We start from the raw sequence: 24907 nt of genomic DNA, 5'->3' as shown, positions 1-24907 counted from the left end.
TTCCAAGAATTTGAAACAGTTGTCCAGTTGTGTTATATTTAGAAAAATAAATTTTACTCAATTTTAAGTAATTCATGTTCGTGAGTCTCAAGTGGATGATCCGTATTTAACAAGATAATACAATGATGGATGCAATTTGAACATTAACACACCATAATAAATGATTCCAACAAACCTTTGTAAATTTATGTGCTATCTATATAAAATTGGCACTACTCATTAGTTTTCAGTTTTCTGCTGGTATGTTTTTCTGTGCCATGTAGATCCTGAACCTCTTGACTACTTTAAATGAAAGTAAAGAAACATGTTTCTCTTGGGAGCCTTGCTGTTTGCTTTTAAACTCCCAGATGTTGCTAGCTGAGAGAATGATAGAAACCAGCTTATGCTTTATAGAAGTTTTCCAACTGTAACCTTTTTGACTGGCATTCAGCTTCCAGAGTCTGCTGTGGCAGGAAAGGCATCTTTTCAGAGGAGGTTCGATACATACCAAAAAGACATAGCCTAACATGTGGAGTAATTGAGGGAAGTATCAGATAGATGAGAGAAAAGAAGAGCAGGATGTAAGACAGAGAGGGTGGGATGTGGTATTGAGGGCTGCATACAGCCATCTGGAGGAACACATCAAAGGAACTGGTAGTTTGAAGCCTTCCCTACTTCCTCTTGATGGTAGCTATTATGCACCATATTTTTGCCTCAGTCTTATGAGAGTATGATAAACTGCAGAAGGTAGAGAGATCTGAAAACCTATGACTATCACATGTATAGGACAAAATCCTATCGCTGAAGTTGCCACAGCTTATTGATGATGTACCTGGATGCATCTTGGTCATGTCCCTGTTCATGTGCTCAGTTGCACAGCTGATATGCACCTCGTCATGTAACTACAATTAGCTACAGTAAATTACACAAACTCCCAAAGGATTTTGGCCATAGTCATGGCAAGTGGCAGACTTGTTCTGCTTGATAGATGGTTGTTGATTCAGTCTTTATGTGCGTATGAAACATTGTTTCCAAAGAAACTTCCCAAGAAATACTCAAGTCAGCAAACACATACGTTTTGTTTGCATTTGATTTTTTTAATGGTGGTGTGGTTTTAATGGAAATCTAAAGGAATGTAGAAGAAATTTTAATTGTGTTAAACAGTATGACATGTCAGTTTGGTTTTCTTTTCTGTAGTTTTTTGGTTCTTGTCTATTATGTTGGAAGATGTTCACGTGGGAACAGCTAGCTTTTAGTTGTTTGTTTATTTATTTATTTTGTATACTGCTCATCTGGCTACCAAGGCCACTCTGGGTGGTTCACAAAACAAAACAAAAAAGGGGGGTGATTAGAATTTATTCTGCAAGGTAGCCTCCAGACCATCGGAATAAAGGTTGCCACCCCAGTGGTGCTGTGAAAGCTCACTTTACTATCCCATGATCTGCTCCTATATGGATAGTAAGAATTGAATTCCAAGGGCTTCACATTGATCTAATTGCTGACTCCCTTTGTTGTTGTTATTATGTGACATGACAAATAGAGTAATTTCTTTGATTTTGTGAGACTTAAGGAGTTGTTGAGTCACTATATTTACATTGGGTCTACTCTAGTTGTGATTTACTCTGCTAAGCAACAGGATTTCAGTCATTGTATGGGAGAGCTCACAAGACTCAAAATGTGGCAGATTGCAGAATATATTATAAAAATTGCTTAATGAAGATATTTTATAGCAGTTTACATGAATTTGCCTGCTCAAAGGAGCAGGTAAATGCCAGGAAATGTACTTCTTTAAGCATTAAGGAAAATGCCAATTCTTCCATCCTTTGCTTTAGAGGTTCTTTGACATGAGAGTTAATAAATCAGACATAAAGTTTGTTTAGAAAAATCTGTCAATCTCTGTGTCAAAAAGTTAAGTTCACACTTTATGAAAAGAAGCTTAATGATTTGTTCAATTGTTACCGATTGTCAGTCTTTAAATGTTTGTAACTGTCATTCTTAAGTGGAATTTGCATGCACAGACAGAAAATGTAGTTTAAACGTGGCCATTTCAATCTTTGTATTCCACAGCACAGTGTTCTGAGTTTCAGAGGAAGCTATTAATGAATGGAAAAGCATGAATCTGCAAAAGTGTGAGTCTGTGTGTGAAGTGCAAAGCCATTCATAGAAAAACTTTAGCTTTCCCACAGATAGCTAAATAAGTAGATATTAGACATATATTTAAGGGTAGCCTGAAGAAATTAAGTGAAGATTTACATTCCATTGTGTAGGTTGTCTACATGTTTTTTTAATTAATCATATTATTCTGTCATATGTATGTGTTTGTAAGAGTTTAATGTAATATAACTCTTCCAACAGATGGTTCAGTTCACTCTTGTGCAATTTTTCTTCTGCATAGAAAAGATTCAGAACGCTTAACTATAGTTGGACAATTAAAGGTGGTGCTAAAGAGACAGCTTTCAGTTTGAGCATTTTCTTTAAAAAAATCCTAGCAGATGCAAATTTTCTATAGGTTGTGCATTCTGAAGTGTGTTAACACTGAAAGTGTTTTAACTTAACATTAAAGTACAGTGGTGCCTCGCAAGACGAGCACTTCGTTTAATGATGAAATTGCATAACGAAGAAGTTTTTGCGATTGCAAAAGCGATCGCAAAATGATGTTTCCTATGGGTTTTTTTCACTTTGCGATGATCGGTTGGTTACCTGCTTCGCTAACCGATTATCGCAAAATGAAGATTTTCGCACAGCTGATCAGCGGTTTCACAATGGCCGCCGGGTAAAAAAAATGGCCGCCCGCTGTTTTCTGGGACAGATTCCTCGCTGCACGGGCAGCGAAAATGGCCACTCTATGGAGGATCTTCACTGGACAGTGAGTTTCAAGCCCATAGGAACCCATTAATCGGGTTTTAATGCGTTTCTGTGGGCGATTTCGCTGGAACGAATTAACATTGTAATGCGAGGCACCACTGTATTACTTGGTGCATTGTGAATGAACCACAATACATTTTGGGCTCATTTACCCCACTGATGCACAAATGAGAACATTTAATGTTCAAGTGAATACTCTGTTACTCTGTTTCAGCAACAACAAAACCAGAACCTATACAGTTAGCAGATTTACTTCCGTGTGAGCTGTTATGGATGACAGTCCACTTCATACACAAAAGGAAGTGATTGAAGAAGTGGACTACAGAGAAATGTAGTTGTTAGGTTTTAAAGGTCCTGCAATGCTTTTGTTTCAGTTTTTTAATTTTTCTGGCTCAGAAAAGCTGAAAAGTGTTTGCTTTGCCTTTAGGTTACCTGTGGTTGCTTGATTTGTCAAGACTGACAAACTGTGGTTAACATTGTGCCAACATGCTGCAGTGGCTAGTGACTTGGACTGGGTTTGGGGAGATAGAGTCTAGAGTGTACACTGAGCCATGGGCCTTGCTACATGACCTTGGGTCTAGCCTCAGGGATATTGTGAAGGTAAAGAAAGTCATGTATACCACCTTTAAAATTACGAGTTCTGAACTGGCTTGCTTAAATTAATTGCAGAGACAGGGGAAAAGGTGTGAGTCCTAGGTGCACTGTGTCATACCCATATACACTGTAATGCTAAGCCATGTTTAGTATTAAGTCTAAAATTGGCCATTTTCAGATCCAGCCTTCCAAGAAATTGCTTATTATAAAGGTTTGTACTCTCTTAAAATCTTCTTTTTGGCTGTGTGTTGTTTCATATATTGAAAAAGATGGCATCATAATGAAAATAATTTTCTCGTGTGAGAATCACAATCTCTAGTTAAATCTGTTTTTGGATCCCTTCTTTGTGAAATAATGGTAGAGATTATGCTCAAACAGCAGTTGTGAGTGCTAGCTGTGAAGAATAAGTGCTTTAAGTTGAAGCAAATGCATAAATGAAGCTAAAACCTTAGCAGCTGCTGTTCAGGATAAGCCGGCATCTCTTTAAATACAGTAATATGCCTCCCCCAATTGATATTTTGCCACTTGCATGTACAACATTTACAGATCTCCAACAAGTATGAGCATGCAAAGCTTAGCTGCCAGTGGTACAATGTGCCTGCTTTTATTATTTCCAGAACTTGCATTTTTATTATATACATCAAGAAGAAATGCCAACATTTGTAGTGTAAACATGTTACTGCTGCACAGTTCTGCTTAACTAGAATGTCATGACATCTTTTTGTCCTGGTGCTATTTACTTTTGCATTGCGGCATTACATAAAATAAAAGTATGTTGTGAAGCATGAATCATAGATTGACTGCAGATGTAAAATCTCTCTAGCATTTCTACTGTGTTTCAAGAACATCATACACTTCACACTTTTTCCCCTAGACAGTATGTCTTGATTCTGGAACATGTAGGGAGAAGGGATGTGAGAAGTGGCCTTCTCCCAGGCTGAGACAGCTATGGTTCTGCTATCAGTGAAGCAGTTGTGGTTCCCTGTGGCATGTGAAGATGTAGTAGTCCATCTCCCAAACACTCAGGTTTTCTGAGGAGTTTATTTGTAATGGCTGAAGTCCTCTTGTTTAGCATGGCAAGTTGTACTAGAGTAGGCTCATTGAATTAGTGGAGATTTGATGAGTCAACTCCTCCATAAATCCATTGATTTAAATGGGCCTACTCTAGTTATGACTTACTGCAACTAGAATAGGCCCATTTGAGTCAAAGGAACTTACAGAGGAAATGATGCACCAAATCCCCACTGATTCAGTGGGCCTACTCTAGTGTGACTTACACTAAACTACAGGATTTTAGCCTCCTCCAGTCTTCAGAAATTCATTCTGAGACAGCACAGTATTTGCAACATTCATAATGTATTACAGTGCCTTCCTGTTTTCTAGTACTAGTTTTCTAGAAAGTGGTTGTTTAACTTGTATCTGAGTTATTAAATGGTAATAGTCAATGTTGGTTTAGCCATTTTATTTTTTTTAAAAATGTTGATTGAAGCCATTGATTGTCTAAGTTTCCAAAGAAGCTCCACATCCAAAGCTACAGAGTTTGTTACCTCTGTTGTTAGGACCATACAGTAGATTCTGCAAAATAAATGTTACCTTATCCATGGTTGCTCTTATCTGAATATTCTTTAATAATCCTTTCCATCTTGAAACTTGATTATCTATTAGATATAACTTTGCTCATTTCATATGCAGGAGGTCCCCCCATTAGTTGAACAGGTCTCCCAAATTGTTCTTATACCATTTTGCAAATTGAATGCTGTAAGCTGCTATATTAGGAATTGTTAATAAAGATGATACCTTTATTAGACCACTAAAAAAAATCAGAAACACAAGCTAGCTTTTCACTCCATGTCATTTTTTTTCAGTCTGGGCACCACAGAGCAGTAATATGGGTTCAAAAGCTACCTTGTGTTTATAATTTCTGTAGACTATGTAGAAGAACCATATGACTTTTTCTTTTTTCTTCATCTAGAGTTCACAAAAGACTTCAACCTTGTTTTTTTGTTTTTATGTTTTTGTTTTTTTGCATATCACTACAGGTATGAGAAGGTGCCTGTAATCTTGGTTGGGAATAAAGTCGACCTAGAAAGTGAGAGGGAAGTTTCATCGAGTGAAGGTCGAGCCTTGGCTGAAGAATGGGGATGTCCTTTTATGGAGACTTCTGCTAAAAGTAAAACAATGGTGGATGAGCTCTTTGCAGAGATTGTCAGACAGATGAACTATGCTTCTCAGCCTGATAAAGATGACCCGTGCTGTTCTGCATGTAATATACAATAGCATTCCAGTTGATGGAATTGGATTTAGTTGACTGTACTTTGATTAAGTAACACAAGTGACTACTTCACTTTGTGATTTAAAGTTGGATCTCTGGGGATAAATCCAAAGTTGAATGGCACCATGAACTCCAAGTGGAACATTGAAGTTCATCAGTGTAGCAAAATAATTAAGGATACTTTTTTACAGTTAACTAATCTGCACGTGCATCTCTGGAGAGTAGCCAACAGATTTACAGGGTGAACACAATGTTATGTTGGCTTTGACAGCTGAGACTTTAAGCTAAGCATTGATGATGGTGAAAAGGAGAGCACCAGCAAAGACCCTTTACACTCTGCATATTCTCTACTGATAAGTAAAGGTCAACAAAACATTATGTGTCTGCCTATTGAAGTTCAGGACCTGTCACTTGTGGTCAAGTTTACTCAGTTAAATATGCTAATTTCATCTTTGACGCAAGTGTTAGTAGAATTCTTGGCAAGTTGATGTTGTTTACTTCTCCTCCACACTTTTAAATTTGATTGTTTTCTACTATCCCATCATGCGAAGAGGAAAATATTCTATCACTACTTGAAAGTAAAGAGAGGAGCTCTGAAAAAAATCAACGGCTTGTGAAGAGAACAGTGGGACATTGGAATGTGTTAAAATATTCTACTTTGCTGCTCAGAAATTGGTCAATTGCTTCAGATTCTGTTCAGTCAAGAAACCAAACAGACTCTCTTGTTTACAAAGCAGGAAACATGTTCATCTCTTTACTGAAGCAGGAAGAAGCAACTGTAAGAGTTTTTTTTAATTGCTTAGCCTTACTAATAAGGAATTTTTTAGCACATTAACAAGTACCACCTTGTAAGGAAAATGAAGCCATGTTGTATCCAGATGTTCCTTCTTGCAGAAACCGCATGGGGACTGTGAGCATTCTACATTCTTCAGTTTAAGGATAATAGTTTTTTTCCTTGCCTTTAAGGGCTATGTCTTTGATGTGTTATCCCAGCTAACCTATGGAATTCAAATTTGCCATGTTATAGCTTTAATGTTGGCAGTTTGGTTAATTGAATTAACTATGTGAAGTTACTTTGGCTCAGAAGTTGAATATACATCACTGTATTTCCATATATGAGCAAGAAAAAAATGGTTCTTCTCTTCAAACTGCCTAACATGCTAGTCAGGTGCTGCTGCCATACAGTGATCCTGTTTCCCTGGTTATTGCCGTGACAAATAGTGAGTGAAAACTTTGTTTTGAAATGGTGCTCAGCCTCTGATCTTAATTTTCATAGCATTGAAATGCTTCATAATTTGCATGACTTAACAGCACCAGTTATAGCTATTCTGATGTCTTAAAAAAGAAGGCAGTTTCCAATCAGAATGTCTAAGTTGAAATGCTGGAGTGATCATGTTGATAAATGATAAATGGATTTATTTATGGATAAATTTGGCCTTTAAAATGCAATATCACTGAGCCTGTGGTCCAAATGCCACCCCACCATTTGGTTTCTCAGTCTTGTGAAGTAGCTGTGTAGTCTGTTTTGTAGATGAGTGGAGAAGAGTGTATGTGTTGTGTGTGTGTGTGTGTGTGTGTGTGTGTGTGTGTGTGTGTTGGTGGGTGGATGTGGAACTTTTTACAAATGCTGTAATGAACTTGAGTTCTGAGATGTTTGCCTCTGTCAGCAGAAAAGCAACTTGCAATCTAAAGTATGTCTAACGAAATGGAATATAAAAGCATTGTTTTGAACGTCTGACAACACTTGGCCACTTTATTTCTTACACAGCAAAACACTTTGTTTTATTTTATTTTGTAATGATTTAACAGTAATCAAAGGTGATCATAGGCCACTGTTGCCTTAGTCCTTGCATGTTTTTCCCCATAATCAAGAAAGTAAGGTATATAATGCTAAACATGATGTCCTACTGTAGAAATGTGACTTATTCCCAAGCAGTTTGCACAGCTTTAGATGTTGTGGCACTTCCAGTGCATCTCATGTTAACAAACAGCAGCCAGAATCCTGTTGGTTATTTTCCCAGAATAAGTAGAGTGGCACAAATCCCACTTGCCACTAGTTTCAATGTGTTGCCACTTTTCATGCACCAGTTCATGCAACTAGCACTCAACAAGCGGTACCAGCAGCAACTTGTTAAGTAGTAGCAGTTTGCCACTGCAGTTTATGCCATTGCACTTACACCAGAATAAGATTCTGGGTAGAATGTTTTAAGAGGAAAGGCCATCAGGTAACAGTCTGTAAAATATTCTAGAAGCCATGTTACATAGCTATTACTTTGTCTCTTAACAAAATAACCAATTTCACCACTTGAATAAAAATGAGATGAACAGATACAACATTAAATCCGACTGCTTATTTTGTTGATTTCATTCAAAATGTTCCTGTCTTGCATGCCATATTGTTTATGCAGTTGTAATGGAAACATGAGTAAAATAGGGAATGAGCATAAATGGAATTTCTGATAAAAATGGGCATGATATTAATATGAACACACTTATGGTAGTTTTAAATAGAAAATTTGAAAAATACTTCCTCAACAACACTTTATTTTAGAGACAAAGTATTGTATTATTAGAACAATGTGAGGAAGCAGTTTATGCACTGCTTGGGCCTGCTTACATGGCTATAGTGGGACAGGGAAAGATATAATTAACTAAAATGTTTGAAATCAGTAGGAGGGATGTTTAAGGCTCGAATTAATCACGTTTAAATGGAATTGTATTTCCTCATGTCATGTGTGTAATCCAGTGGAATAAGACATAGATAAAAGGGGTATCTAATCTCACCAGTTGTCTAGTGCCAATTCAAGAGGTGCCATGCTCCTGTGTTGATTGCTCCCTCTTTTTCTAATACGTGGTGGCTGACTTCTCTGTCATTTTGCCATCACTTGTTTCATTCTTTCGTATTACTTTGAACATTGGCTTACACAGAAGGTAATTTAAAAGAAACTAGAGCAGGTGACAGTCAGACCTTTATTCAGCCACGCCACTTGGCAGTCCCAGCCTGGCGTCACTGATTACAATATATGGCCCTTTTTGATATAAACCCCATAACTTTCATAAACATGCTAAGCAACACTTCCTTATTCATCAGTGTGCAGGAGTGGCATGTGTTGGTGGCATTGGCATCCTTGGGCATTATTTGTCAAGGTGCATTTTTGTCTCCTAATTAGAATCCAGGACTAGCAAATTCTTTTGGGTATAACATGCCTTAAAATATCATTTGATCCAAAGACCCACTATTCTTTATGTATTCTTGTAGAGCTTGTATTTTTCTGCAGCTGGCTTTTTTCAGTTGATACTGTTGCAAAATATTACAACTTTTGAGAATATGTTATTCCCCTTTTCCTCTTTTGCAAGCATTAATCAAACAAGCATCAATTCTAAAAGTATTTAAAAATAAATGAAACACCCACACACACTGCCCTTCAGGAGAACAACTTTGAAAAACTTTGACCAACAATACATTAGTACCCCCTTAATAGCACTCCAAGCTCTATTATTGGGATTAATTTCTGTGGGCAAATTTAGCAGTATTTACTTTTCAACATGATACATGCTGCCTAAAAATGTTGTCCATTTAGTGTGAGGGATGCATGGTTTTTCACCAATATGCAACTGAACTACGGATGGGAAACTCTATGTATGACAAAAGAAATGTGGTAACCGAGGAATGTAAATGTGCATGATTCCTCTGTCGGTTCTTAATCAAGGTTTCAAGAAGGGATTTCAGTGTGTTTTCAAAAACTAGGTTTAACCATTGACAATTTGGGATTTCCTGGAGTAGAATAAAGATGTTTAATGACTGGTGATTGATCTCTGTTTCAACTGATAAATGGAAAAATGGAGAAAGTTTTGAGGTATCAGTTGTTTAAATCAAGATGTTTCAAAAGGAAGTCAAATTGTACATAGAACTCAATGCAAACTCAGCAGTTGTATTTGGAGTTAAATTATTTTAACAAATAAATTTATTTAATGAAATTCTTGCTCAGTTTCTTTGTACTATTCCTTTTTAATAGCATGAATTTTTATTGCTCGAGAGCCAGCTATACTTTTTACTGTTTTGCTTGTTTAGAATTCATTTAGTCCTCATCATTTTGCCTCTTTAGAAAGAGTCACTTTGATCCTATATCTTTTGGAGAGCAGAACTTAAAATACCATTGTGTTACCTCTCAGTGGAAAGATGGTGATGTGCATCAGGCATGGTGTTTAAAAAAAAAAAACAGAAAAGATTGAACTAAAATATTTCCAGCACATGTTGCAGGCAGCACATGTTTTTAAAAAGTAGGTTTTCAAGTATTAATGTCAATCCAAATTTGACTTCAAGCTGAATGATATGCTATTCTTAGATTATTACCTCTTGGGACTTGCATCTCACTGCAGAATGACAATTGTTAGTTTGGACTGGAGTGGTAATGTTAATGTTAACGAGATTGTTCCAGCTAACTGACATTGATTAGCAGTTGCATTGTAGGCATGCCAGTAAGAATAAAATGCACCATTGTGTACGATAGCAGATAGTATTGGATGTTTTTTGTTTCAAAGCCATGTGGATTCTCAGGTGCCAAACACTGGAGGCTGGCACACTGTGAGAACGATATATTCCATGGCTAGTGTACTGTGAAGATTGACAAACACTGCTAATTGTACACAGCCGTCAGCTGGTCTTGCTACTGATAACTGGGCCATTCATTCTATAGGCCAATTTCCACTGCATTTTTGGCCCTAGTCCTTCTGGAAGCCTCTGGTAGCAATCCACCCATTTAGTAATAAAAATGTGTGTGTTTTGCAAAGAAGTAACTATATAGTGTAGTGACTATGAGTGCTCTTGTTCCCCACCCCCAGCCTCACAATTTACATTTTTGTAATGTTTCCAATAAGGGCGCTCTTTCAGAATGCTTGTTCAGCTTGCAGCATTGAAGGGGGGAAATATAGTCATTGGTTTACTGTAGCCAGTTTCTCCAGACCATGTATTAAAAGTCAGTTATTTTTATGTGTTTCTTTTTTGCTGGAAGGTACAGAAAGATGTTAAAATTGAATACATATGGTAAGCCAGTTATTTGTTAACTGGATCATCATAAGATCACTTTTCAATTTCTTTAATATAATCAAGAAGTTCAGCAAATAATCCATTCTTTATTTTTGTGTGGTTCACAAATAAGTATATACATCCATCACAGTGAAGTAGGAGGACTTCCTTACACAACTGACCTGATGGAGGCATTCCTGAACACTGGCATTCCTGAACACAAGCGTACAGCTGAGCCAGTCTGCCGTCTTGGTGGTGCCTGCTGCTGTAAACTTAATGGCTTTTAATCATCCACTCAAAACCAAACTACACTCAGAATCTTTGCATTAAAACAAGGATAGTTAGCAACAACAAATTGTTAGGTAAGCTGAGAGGAAACAAGAGTTGAGTTGACAATGTCACAGTCTCTGCTTTTCAGAAAATCCCAGAGCTTCACCCTCCAAGTCCTGGCTATATTATACCACTGGTACTATCAGAACATTAAAAAACACTATTTTCTTTAAGGCAGTGGTTCCCAACCTTGGGAACCCGGGTGTTCTTGGACTGCAAATCCCAGAAGCTTTCACCACTGTGCTGGCTGGAATTTCTGGGAGTTGCAGTCCATTAACACCTGGGTTACCCAACATTGGGAATCACTGCTTTAAGGTCTTGGTTTATAATTATGCAGCCTGAAATAGTGTTAAACCAAATACAAAGTTGTCCACCTTATGGAAACTAAGCTTGATATCTAGTGGCACCTTGAACAGCAACAGGATTTATTTGGCACAAGCTTTTGCGATTGAAGAAGTGGGCTGCTTTCTACAAAAAGATTATACCAAATAAAAAATCTGAATCTTAGATGCCACAAGCACCTAGTTTTGCTGCAACATATTAACACAGTCATACCCGTAGAGATTTAAGTTTGCTGAAATTTAGAGCCAAAATCCTGTTGCATGATTACTTCTGCTGAAGTCTGATGGTGCAGATGACAGTTTCTCACTGGCAATTAACAACTCCCTGCTTGCATTTTCAAGCACACACCAATGCTTGAAAATCCAAGCAGGAACTTGGTTAGTTAGCAGCAAGGAGCTGCTAAGTGTTACGTTTTTTTGCTTTCTACAGGATATGGACCAGAGAGCTCCATTACACAGCAATCAGGTAGTGGATGCTGCTGCCACCACTAGTCAACAGAGGCAATGCGCTAGATAAAGAAAGTCTGACCTGGAATAAGGGACCTTGTTATGTTAACAGAAGCACAGCAGCAACAGCAAGATTACCTCTAGCGATTTCCAGTACAATAAAATTTAAAGCTTGGATGTATTCCTTTTGGGGAGGGGGACTATAACTCCCATAATACTTCAGACAGCATATCTAGCTGGGGGAGTCTAGAACTGTAATACAAAAAGAAACATTTCCAAGCTCTGGCAAAATCATAGGAGCAAAATGGATGTGCAAAGTTTGCTTCTTGCCTGTAATGTAAATTTTGGGAAATGACCTATCTTGTAAGTACTGTAATGATTTCACTGTGTCATTAATATATTTTGAACTAAATCATGGGTGGAGAACATTTTTCAACTCAAGGGATAAATTAAGTTTCACATAAATTATCAGGGCATTCCAGTGCTGGGCTGGGCCAAAGGCAAAAAGGCAGGACAGAAAATACCAGTGTATTTTGACTTGATGCTCTTACTGCTAGTAATTTAGAAGGGGCATTTCAACTTTCTAATAATAAATAATTACATGTCATCAAGTAAATTCTCACTTGGGGTGACCCCTTTCAGGGTTTTCTAGATAGATGTGGGTTATTACACCCCTTGTTCTGGAGGTGCCCTGGGACTGCGCTGTTTGCCCAAGCCACACAAGCTGGCTCCTCTCTTGGGACACACAGTGGGGAATCAAATTCCCAAACTCTGGCTTCGCAGTCAGGTAGCTAAACTTATTGAACTATTCAGCCAGCTTCTTTTCAACTTTCTAGCATGGAAAAAAAACTGTACAAAACTCTACATTATCTTCTTCAGTGTCTGAACATTGCTGCCTAGTGTGTGTGTGACCAGAGTGGAAAGATAATATCAGATGGCATGAATTATTATCCCTCCACAAGACAGCTGGAATCTCAGATGTGACTCTACTGCTCTTTGGATACATTTATAACATCTCTGTAGACATCTAGCTGGAAACATTGGGTGCAGAAATGAATGTATAGGTAGAGATACCTATTGAAAGGAAGTCTTGAAAATATCTACCAGCATGGTTGAGTTTATGCACCACAACCATTCACTTAATTTCCCCAACCTCCCTCATTTCTTTATAGTTGGACAAGTGAAGGACTTTGACACACTGCACCTTTGTGGAGAATGGTAACCTGAAGAGTCTCAGTTCCTGAGAACATAGTTAAAGTATACAGGGTTGGGCTCTGCTCTACTTTTCAAACTATCAAATGGTGACATCAGCCTTAGAAACTACCTCAGCCAGGATTTGTTGATAAAGGAACAATCAGCCCTTAAAAGTAGAAGTTAAATGGTGTTCTCTTCCCAGCATTAGAGGTATAATGGGGTTGTTTAGCCAGTTAAACCAGCAGGAAGAGAGTGTGTAGCAATTACATTGGGTCTTGTTCCTAAAACCTGTTTTGTAAAGGTGGAGTCAGTAAAAGTGTCAGTCTGCAAATCTGAGCCTTAATTTGCAAAGTTGTTCCAATGCTAGAACACAGACCATTTCTATATCTAACTTGCCTGATTACATAGCAGGATCCTTTGCTTTAATTACAACATTTTGTTGACTAATTGGATAGATTAATATATTTTTAAAACCTGTTGAACAGTCAAAGTTATGTTTCTGGATAATAAAGCTACATTTTACATTTATTTTTAAAATAAGTAATTTTAGAATAACTTGTTCAAGTGAAAAGAAACTACAGAGAGAATGAGTACCCTTCCTCTTCTCTGTAACTGAAGAAGTGCTGCCTCTAAATGTTGGAGGCACATACATGTGTAATCTAAAAATGAAGCATGCTCTTTTAAAAAGGAACAAAACGTCTTGTTCTACAAATTTATCTAGACTTGTTAATTTGACTAGTTCAATTCATATGATTTTTTAAAAGCCAAAATTATTTTACTGCCTGACGGTACTGCCAGTATTTTATCTGACATTTTGCCTGCATGAAATCCAGGTCAAAGAAATACCAGCACTATCATCAAATGCACATTACTAAGATGCATGAGAAGCACTTCCATAGCCCTGCCCTAAAGAAATGGTTTGTTTTGTTTTACTGCTTCATTACCCAATACAGCAGAGATGGGAAAACTTTGATACTCCAGATGTTTTGGCCTATAACTACCACTAGTCCTACCCAGTCTGGCCAATGGTAAAGAGTGCCAGAGGGTTTTGAATTTTTTTTACAAAAATTGGCTAAATAACAAAAGTATTATTTTGTGTTCAGCACTAGGCTTCTTATTGTTTCTTAATGAGTTTGCTGCAGAAATCCCACATAATCATAATCAACTTTTTTTGTGAGGGGGGGGGAGGTTACCATCCTGAGACTTTACCTCTCCTTCCCCTTTGGTTCCAGTGGATGTTTCCATTTCCTTTGGGCTATTGGAACATGGAATTACATGATACTTGGAACTCTTTCTCTCTGTGGAAATGTTCAACTGTTATCCTTTTCATCACCTCCTGCCTTCCCTAAATTCCAGCAATTAAGAATCATTAGCAATTTGTCTTTTTTTTGGTCTGCTGCTGAGACTCTGAATAGCACGCTCATACTCACTGACCATTACTAAAGTTATGGTTCATTATCGCCATTAATTATTTAGTAACGGTTATAATCAATTATCATTATTCTCTTATAAATAATAAAAACAAGCCCTCTCTTCCAAAATGTTCAGGAAACCCGCACATGTTGTACTTAGAACAAACGATACAACTGTGGCAGATTAGCATAACTTTGCTTAACATGGAAAAGAAAATAATTATGCTTTCAAATAATTTTACTCCCAGATTCACCATAAATTGAAATTATTTTCCCCAAGATTATCATACAAGAGGAGGAAGTGTATCCTGAGATTGCCAGCAGAACCTTGGATTTAGCCACTGGATTTGAGTAATGGTAAAAAAGGGAAAAGTAAGTCTAGCACATGACTCTCTTAGAATTAAATGACACATAACAGCTCAATTGTTACAGGTAAGTCTCATGCATACATGAATTGGGGGGGCGGTTAAGTCAACTCAGCCCACTTGCCTTTATATAGGGACAGCAGCCTCAGGAAGTTAAATGTTTGTCATAAATTTTATCCATCCCCTGCCCTATGGTGTGAAATGCAACAATCAGGATGAAGAATAATCTTGATTGGATCTCTCCATTGTGCCTTTTACATGCCTTGGCATTTGGAACAAAAGAAAAATAACAGAGGGTTATCCTTTTTTGTGAAAAATAACATTTAATGATAATAGCTACCTTCCCTGGAAAATATACCATATTAACAAAACAAACAGAGATCTTTCCAGACATCTGCTAAACACAAATGTAATGATGCATAGAATATACCTGTTGAAATCAATGGCATGTAAGCTAATTATGACCACTGATTTCAGTGGATCTCCTGTTAGTGTGACTTACAATCTCATCCAAACTAAAAGATGTACTGATGCATGGGGTAGGATTGGTCAGATTAGTCTATTGACAGTAATGCCCTTCTGCTATTGGATCTCAGACCTTTAAGCAGAATGTTCTGCTAGCAGAACAGTTCTGTTCACTATAAATGAAAAGTGGGGGTGGAGAAGGGGTGGAGCAAATGAGAAAATGAATTGCTCCGGCTCTAAGCCTTGTCCAGGCCAAGAAACAGCCATACTGCACAGCATTAAACCAGAAAGAGAAGAGACTTAGCTAATTTCCAGTGTCTATAGGATGAGAGATCTTTGAATTTAGTTGACCTATTGTGGGCTTAGTTGGCTGTTGGTCATACTGGCCAATTAGAATTCCACTCTTAAGTCTGGATCCAGTTGCCTGACCTGTCAGGATCAATGCACGTAAGGGAATTCATAGATGCCTTTCTGTTCTCCAGCTCCTTCTCCCTGCAGCAACCATCTGATCTCCCTCATGAATGTATCCAAGTTGGACAGGGAAGACTTGGGCTCATAGCATTGCTCAACAACTAAGACATTAACATATCTCACAAAATAATTGTGTATGTGATGGCAAAACAAAGGGTGAGGAGAAGGTTTAGCACTACAAAAGGCCTCTTTGGAGGAAGAGATACAAACACAATTAAAGAATCACGAACCAACAGTGCTGAGAGGTCTCCTGTCAGATATCACTGTAAATCTATTATGCAGTGTGTGTTTTTTTAAAAAAAATCATCTTCCTGCAATGACAATGTAAAGCCAAATGTTTGGGTTTCAATGAAAAAAATATACCAGTCATGCATGCTGAATTTCATTCTGGGAAATGAAAGGGAAATAGATGACAGGACTATTTGCGTTTCCCTCCCCATTCAGTTTCACAGTGATGGGGGATGAGCTGATATCCACAGGCGAAATGTAGAACATGTGTAGGGAATCCTAAACACATGTACCAAATTTAAATTCATTGATTTCCCCCAGGGAACCTAATGTTATACTCCAAAACAGCCCTGGATTAACCATTAAGCAAAATAAGCACGTTTAGGGCATCAACAAGGGCACCACAGAAGTTTTTTTTTCAGTGTCAGATTTATCATGGACCATGGTGCAAATGGTGCACCCTCCTTAAGAAAGCACATCCATCCATCCATCCATCCATCCATCCATCCATCCATCCATCCATCCATCCATCCATCCATCCATCCATCCATCCATCCATCCATCCATCCATCCATCCATCCATCCATCCATCCAAATCCTTCAGCTCTCTCCCTCTCTCTTTCAGGAGCCTCCCAAAAACACCTCCCTACCTAAAGTGAGTATGAACCAGTGAAAAGTAAAAAAAAATAAAGTATTTTGTCTAGTGAGAAAATTCAGGTTTTGAATTGAATGATCAATCCTTACCATTGCTTGGTGGTTTAAAAAAATTACTTCTGTATTTTGGGAGATTGGGTGGGAATAAGGATAAAACTAGCTGCTGGTTTTTTAGACCCATGGCCCCTGCATTATACGTTTAAAAACCTCCGAAAGGAACTTTAAGCTCTTTTGAGCTTTTCAGTTTACAGAGTCTGATAAAAATCTGTCTACATTAATAAAAACATGAAAGCACAAGATTTTCCTCGAAGCTGGTACTTTGATTGTACATATGATTTTGCACATTATACCATGGTTCTTTTTTGGCCACATACTAGATAATTAAATTGCCATATTTTCATGCACATAATGTGCACATTATGTATTTTATTTATTTTAATAAATTATTTATTTATGGTTTTCTTTTAACAAACATAGTGTGTGGCACGGGTGTGTGCTATGTGAAAGAATTATGCTAACATACTACTATGCAGCTTTACCCTGCCTGCTAGAAAAATTCCTGGGAACACTCTTGGGTATTTGTGGATGTTCTGAAGGGGTCTGAAGATCAGAAAATGCAATTTTGTTTACTGTGTTTGTAGTGAGGTGAGAACTGAGGTGGAGACTACATGGGCTTTTTATTAGTCCAAAGATGATCCCTAAAGTTTCTGAAATTAGTCAGCTATTAACTCTTGCACTCTTTTCGGCTTTTAAGCAAAAAGTTGGAACTTAGTCAAAGTCATATCACACAGATGCTGCTTCTTCTTTTTCAGATCATCTCAAAATTCTACGAAAGTTTAAAAAAATAACACCAGATATTAGAGTACAGCTTCTGTTATGATGTAGAGACAGAGAGAAAGAGAAGAAAGCTTTATTTCATATAATATAGAGGGCACAATGTCAGTGAAAAATCCAATAAGAGAGGGAAGAACATTGTGTTATTTTTATTGCAGCTCATCAGAGGTGGCTATCACAGAATGTTCCAAAAGTTAAAAATAGAATTTTTAAAAAATCTGTGGCAGAGATACAATCATCCTGGTAATATTTATGAGCAATCAGTTTTCCCCATAATCTTCTAAGAATCTGAACAGATCAAGATGCTGGAGTAGAATATTTTGTCTGCTACTGTTGCTTTAGCCATGCAACTCTGCTATATTTTTATGGCCTTAATGCATATGCCCTTCTCAGTGTTCTGAAACCACAGTGGCCATTACCCTTTGTCACTATCTGTGCTGGCTAGGGCTCACAGAAGCTGTAGTTCTGGAGGATCCCACATTCCCTCCTTTTTGCTATAAATGGTTGTATTTTGTGTTTCTTTCCCCAGAATGCACTGCACTGATTAGAGAACAAATTCCTTTGATTTGTCATGGAAGCCTAGTAGCCCAGAACTCCTCTGAAACCATAGATGTGCTTTGACATCTTCTGGGTTACATTGCAAAAGATTCAGCATCTTAACCACTTTTATTTGGGAGGCTCTAAAACAGGATACTGTAAAAGGTTCTCCTAACACTAATGAGTCACTAAGACTAATCCTGCAGAAGTGTGCAATTTTCAGAAGCGACTGGAATGGTCAGAGTGGACAGCCCAAATGCTTTCGGAGGGTCGGGTTAAGGAGACACTGCAATAATATAACCAAGTGTAGGACTGAGGTATATCACCTGAATTATTGCTTAGGGGAAAAACCTTCAACAAAGGATGGTGAGTCTTTGACTTTCCAGATGTCTTGGACTTCAAAGGACTTCAACTCCCAGAGGCCTCAATCAACATGAACAATGATTAGGGACTGTGGGGCCTGAAGTACAGATTCTCAGGGAAGCCGAAAGTTTTCCATCCCTGCCTCAGAGAAAGGATTCAGTGGAACTTCCTTTCCCACTCAATATGCAATTCTAAACATTCCTGTTTGAGAGTACATGCACCAGTGAAAGCAGCAGAGTTTTGTGTCTGAAGTTGGATCACTTACACATGTTACTTAGGATCAATCTGAAATGGCAGATGAAGATATTAATCTAAAAGGCAGATGTATTTTGGTCTGGAAACATCTCAAATATATTGTGTAACATATTGACTGGAAAAAGTTTGGAGATAACTTCTGTTTCATAGTTTGTTTCATAGTTTGAATGATATTGGACAGATGCATCCACAGAGTCAAAGAGGAGCCACAAAGCCATCTCTTCCAGCATCTGCTTGGCAGCTTTCCAAAACAATGCTTTAATTTGAGTTTAGAAGAAATGCCACTCTACATATATTTAAATTTCAAACATTCATTTAACTTTCATGACTTTTCCATTAGGAAAGGTCATAGATACCTCTTGATAGCCAAAATTGGCAGGCAAATGGATGTTCTGTGTTGAGAGGCAGCCTACCATTGAAGAAAAGGGACTCGGACCAAAACCAGGGTTTATATGTTAACATCATATGTTTTTTATTTCAAAATTTTGTGTTTCTTCCAATATCTGCCTTTTATCCAAGACAGTTCAAAAATGGTTAGAAAATATATAAGACTGAATATATAATAAATTGTAATATTAAGACTCCCTTAAACTTATCACCAAATTAAAACCAAAGAATTGAAATATTTTAAGGCTTAAACAACAGCAGCAGCAGCAGCAACAACAGCATACCATCCGCTATTATAATCCCCTTTGTTAGCATCCTGCTTAGTTACCACAAGCCTGTGTGCCAGCAGAAGGACAGTAGAGAAGGGCCAATGTACCTATTGTGGTTGAGATTTTCATAATTTGGGAGAAGCCATTATAGAAAAGTACAGCTGGAAAGGATCTCAAGAGTCATTGTGTCCAACTGCCTATCAAAGCAAGAAATCCACAACTTAGACATTGAAGATGGATGGTCATCCAACCTGTGATGAAATACCTCCCTTGAGAGAGAATCCACCAAATTCCAAAAGGCAATACTTTTTCCTATTTCACCTTGAAGATATTTTACATTTTGATCTAGTCTTAATTGCCAGGCAGGCCTGTTGTAGGTTTTTCTTTCTTTCTTCAGATGTGTGTTCCATGATCTTAATAGGATGTATGTATAACAATTCAGAGAAACTGGCAGCCAAGCAGTAAAAGGCTGGGTAAATTGAATGAATATTATTCCTTCACACACAAAAAATTGTTCACAATCTGATTTAGATTTAAATGGTGTTATAAACATAGTATTTACATTAGGAAAAAGAGGTTGATTGGTTGGGGAAGTTCCATCAGACTTTGCAAGATTGCTATAGAAAACTTCTCTTACTTGCTCCAAGCATTCTTTATTCTCTGTTGCTTCTGGGGGATTGCCAGGTAACTCGGGGATTTCTGTTGTATTGATTTCAGGATGAGTTCGATTGCAGTTTAAAGAACTGCTACATTCCTCTGGGAAATGCTCATGGGCAAACAAACATTTCCAAACCCTCCTTTTAATGCATTTACTTCCTAGTTGTGTGACGTAACTGCTTTTTCCATATGGTGTCCTTATGGCCTGCAATGTCTTTCAGTTTCTTTCTTACGGCCTCCTGGTCTTTCCAGGTCCTGGTAGTCATAAACACTATAGAACAAGTGCATAATCTCCTCATTCAACTCTTTCATACATTTCTTCCACTCTGTTGTTTTCTTGTGTGTTCTTCATTTTTGTGCTGAAGTTGCCTTCTTTGGAAGTCCTGTTTCTGAAGGCAAACTCTGGCTTGGGTCTTAGTCCACCACAAAGTCTTGGTGGGTTTGAGGTTGCTCACATCTGAACTTGCTGGATGGCACTGGTCTTCATCAAGAACATTAATGTTTCACTGTCTGAAGGCAACAGGTACTTTACAGGGAGTGTGTAGCTGACCTTTCACACCTGGCCCACCTGCTAAGCTGCTAATGTTGCCCTTCTTAACCCAGGTGACAGCCAAAATGATACAAAAATTCCTTTGAGACGTGACACCAGCCATTTAGTTGCAAATTCAAAATGCAGGGTTCCTTCATCACACATAGACACAGAGACTGACGAGCCCCACCCCTTTTTTTTCTTGCAAGCCTTGTAAAATATAGATGCCTCTGCCCCACCTCTTCCTTCTTAGCAATAGGGAACTGCAAAACAGACACACAGAGAGAGGTGGATGCAGGAGAAGGAAGGAGGCAAAGTTTTCCAAGCAGTTTGATGAGATAATTGCAAGATGGCTCCTTTTTGGGGTTTTAGGTGACCCCGTTGCATGAATGTGCAGAAAAATATTTGGGTGAAGAGACTGAAGCAGCACCCAAGCCATCCTAATCAGGCAAGCCCGCAGGCAAGAGAGAAAGCAGCTGGCTCCTGCCACCTTGGATGGAGTACAAAGTGGAACAAGAGTCTCCCCCACCACTGAAGGGGAAAGCAGTCTGAGATGAGTGGGGGAAATTGCAAGGAGAAATGGAGGGAGAGCTGTTTTCTAGGAGGGGTCAGCCTGAAGAGACACAAGCCAGTGGCTGCCTGAGAGGAGAGGATGGAGGGAGATTTCTGACAGAGAGCACCCTGGCTGCAGAGGTGCCTGTTCTTTGACCCCCTCATAGAGTGGTACAACTACACCACTGCTGTTTGGCACCTACGCTGCAATACATTGCACATGCCAGTCACTGTTCATTACCCACAGCCAGGTCATGTAACTGGTCATCCCTAACCTGGTGACCTACACCGTTGATAACTGCCCACTTCAGATCAGACATTGCCAGTAGTTTTCTGTTGGGTTTTCATTCCCTAGCCCGTTTTTGGGGAGGGGGCTACCTCCGCCTGCAAGGCACTGGGGGAGAGGAGGAGGAGGCAGCACTTAGTTGATGGTGCCATTTCCTCAACATATCACAGTGTCATCACTGAGTCTAATCAGTTTTACAATGGAAAAATCCCACCCACCCAAGACTGCAGTCTCGTACTCTGCAAGCACTGCTGCCTTGGATCAGGACAGCACAAGAATGTTAGCCTACATATCTCAGGCTGTTCAACTATCCATCATCTGCAGACCCACCCAGTAGCTAAGGCTTGCTTTGGGTTGTTGTTTTTGCTGCTGCTGCTATGGCTCTCAATGTAACAAGCTGTCTTCAACATTGTGCCTGCAGCATCTTGGCCCTGTTTAAATTTCTGAGCACTTTCAAAACTCAGCCCCAGGCAGAGCACATTAGATGAATCCAAGTGGGATATAGCTCACCACAGCCAAATCGGGCCTCTCCAAGAACAGGTGGAGCTGGCATACTAGCTTTAATTATGCAAATAAACTGAAGGTCACTGCCAAAATCTGTCAGGCTCCAGAATGAATCCAGAAGTGCACCCAAACTGCAGGTCTAGTTTTCAAGGGGAGCATAGCCTTATCCAGCACCGATCAGATCCTTGTTCCCTGTTCTGTTTTTAACCTGACCACTAGAACCTTTATCTCTTCTGGACTAAGTTTCTTTTTGATTACCCTCATCCATTCAATTTGATTATCATTGCTTCATTTTTAAAATTTTAATCCTCATGCTTTGAGAAGCCACTGCTGGAAAAAGGGTGCTGACAAAGATGGACTGTGGTCTGATGCAACATGGATCTCAACAACTTCATGCTGTTGACAAATTTTTGTAGTTACCTTTTACCCATGCCCACCAGTAGTTATAAGTACCATTATACCCAAGGTGTGACAGGATACAGGTGATTCGATTCCATCCCCTTCCCCCTTTAAGTTCTGAATAGGAGATCAGTCACTGGCTAACCTGACAAGCCAATAAATTGGATTAGATACTTGTCTTGTTTTTCTCCACTGAATTCTGTGATGGCAGCAAAAATCTTCCAAATGGATGATCTACTTAGTGCTGTCAAACACAATGCAATGTCATGATTTTCTGAATAAAGATGCGCACGCTGTCCAGAAAAAACTCAGCAGCTGCCAAAAGATGTTTACGATTGTCAAATTCAAACAGAAGGAATTGAAAGGGAGTTGTTTTGTGTGGCAAAAGACAGACAGTCATAGGAAGTTGCAGTTGCTAGGTAGGATAGAGTTTTTGTATTTAGCAAGAAGGCGAGAAAGAGAGAGAGAGAGAGAACCTAACGGCAGCTGAAGTGGAGGGCATTACATGAGGGTTACAGAGGAGAATGCAGGGCTTCAAAATGGGAAAATGGTTGAGCAGGGAGCACAGTACAAGTTCTCTAGAGTTGCCACGGACAACGTTTAGAACAAATGTCAGGTCTGTGTACGTATGTGTTGCTGACTCTCAGATTAGCAGCAGGGGGCAAACCCATCCTGTTTAGCTCAGTTATGAAAATAAATTTGCAACAAGGAAGCAGAAGCTCAGTTGGAATAAATAAACCTCGTTTTAGCAACAGTGTCTAACCAAGTTGCTCTGTTGTCACCCAAGCTGGCTTTAAAACAATAAGTAAGGGTAGGGGCCAAGGGACCCTTCAGGTATTAGTTGGATCACAGTTCCCATTGTCCCTGATCATTTCCCATGCTGGCTATGGCTAATAGGAATGGCAATCTGACAACATCCAAAACGCCACATGTTCTTACTCCTACTAAAATGAAGATCTCTATTCCTGCAGAGAAGGTATAAGAGAATTTTGGCCTTACAAATGTTTTAGACTGCAGTTCCCAGAAGCCCTGGCTAGCATGGTCATAAAGGAAAGTGGGAACTGTAGTCAAAAGCACCTGGAGAACCACATGTGCCTCACCCTAAGACAGAGACAGCAAATCAAAAACCTTGCTTGATAGAAAAACAATGATAAAAGCCCATGTTTCCTGGGAGGCCTGTGTCCTTCCACATAGCCAGGGACTGAGAGGAACTGACAACGCATAATGAATGTGGATGGAAAATGTTATATCAGAAATGAGAACAAATGCACTCTCACACACTCCATGTTGAGGTGTATTTGGAGTGGGGATGGGCAGCCGCCCCTTTTTCCCCTTCCTGTTCCACCGGCTGTTCTGTGTTAGTGGAGGTGACAGTTGGACTGTGCAGTTTAAAAAATATACGAACTCATCAGTATCTGGCACGGACCAAGTGCCATCTCAGCATCACCCCTTTCCAAGGTCAGCGTATCATAGTGCTGAGCTCCAGGAGAAATGAATGGAGAGCACAACTGGGGTCAAACAGCCAGCCCAGGAGGAAACATCGAGGCTTCCTCACAGGACGGGAGGGGGAATAAGGAGACTCTGGTTTCTGAGGCAAACGGTAGATGGCAACTCCTACCCACCCACCCCAAAAAACCCTGTGGCAGCGTTGGTTCTTCGTTGTGGCCTCTGTGAATCACACTGTTGGTAATCTGCACATGCACAGAGCCTCTTCAGACATTCTAGAGCTTCTGCGATAGCAAAAATATACATTAGTGCAGACCCCTCCCCCTCATTATATGTACAGTACCTTGGCACCAAGGCTCTCCCTTCAGTTTCTTTCAACTGCCATGTTGAGAGCCTCTATCATTCCTTCTGCGTGAAAACTGAAATCTAAAGAAAATGAAAGTTATTCAATTCTCTTAAATTTTATCCTTAATATAACAGTGATTACTAATACTATATTTGCAGACAAAGAAGAAATACACTCCAGCCTTGGGGCCGAAACAATTCTGTCTCTTCCCCCCCACCTCATAACCGAACTTCAGTTCATGGCTTCTTCTGGCCTGTTTAAGCGTTGCATGACCTGCAAAAACAAGATTCCACTCTCAGATGGCCACGCTAAATGCTTTTTTTTCCTCTGTGAGGCTCATCAAATCCCATTGTGCCCTCTTTGCAAAAACTTTAAGCGTGGGGTTCTCCGCAGCCGTCTTTCTCGGCTTAAGCTTCAGCTCTGGGAGCAATCTCTCCAGCTGGCTAAAACCCATGGCTCAGCCTCCCTGCAAGTCCATATCCCATGCTAAGGCCATGGACAAAGCAGTTTCCGAGGTGGCAAAACAGCGCCCATCAGCTACTCCATTTCACTCCAATCCTGTGCCCTCCTCATCCACGGTCACGCAAGTGCATAAAACCAAACAGTTGAAGTCAAAGCTCTCGACATCGAAGACAGCGTTGAAGAGGAAACTGTCCATGGACGCTCCCTCGGTGCCTGAACCTTTGCCACCGAAAGCTGTCTCCATGACTCCACAACCACCTTAGTCTGGAGATCTGGTCTGTACTGGTTCCCTTTCAGATGAGAAACCATTTCTGCCTCACCAACAATCATCTTCGCAGTCTCCCGAATAGGATCAGAGGATCGAACACTGACAGCTTCTCCTGACAGCCCGCAACGTTCTTCAGGCTCTCTGAGTGCGTCCTCTCTGATTGCCTCTCT

The 24907-nt window shown here is 39.3% G+C and overlaps 1 protein-coding gene across 2 annotated transcripts in view; it reads left to right on the top strand.

The window, feature by feature from the left end:
* RAP2A (RAP2A, member of RAS oncogene family) overlaps positions 1 to 24907 on the top strand; it is a 49016-nt gene that overhangs the window by 10293 nt on the left and 13816 nt on the right. The window contains exon 2 of one of the 2 annotated variants that reach the window (XM_020783486.3): positions 5478 to 8051. The exons of the other annotated variant lie outside the window; for it this stretch is intronic. Within the exon in view, the coding sequence (XP_020639145.2) occupies positions 5478 to 5715 (238 nt within the window). The 3' untranslated portion in view covers positions 5716 to 8051. Of the gene's footprint in view, positions 1 to 5477; positions 8052 to 24907 lie in introns of those variants that run through there. 2 annotated transcript variants of the gene reach the window in all.

This window comes from Pogona vitticeps, chromosome 3, assembly GCF_051106095.1.
Source record: "Pogona vitticeps strain Pit_001003342236 chromosome 3, PviZW2.1, whole genome shotgun sequence".
Classification (NCBI taxonomy): Eukaryota; Metazoa; Chordata; class Lepidosauria; order Squamata; family Agamidae; genus Pogona; species Pogona vitticeps.
This window is presented reverse-complemented; position numbering and strand designations above follow the sequence as displayed.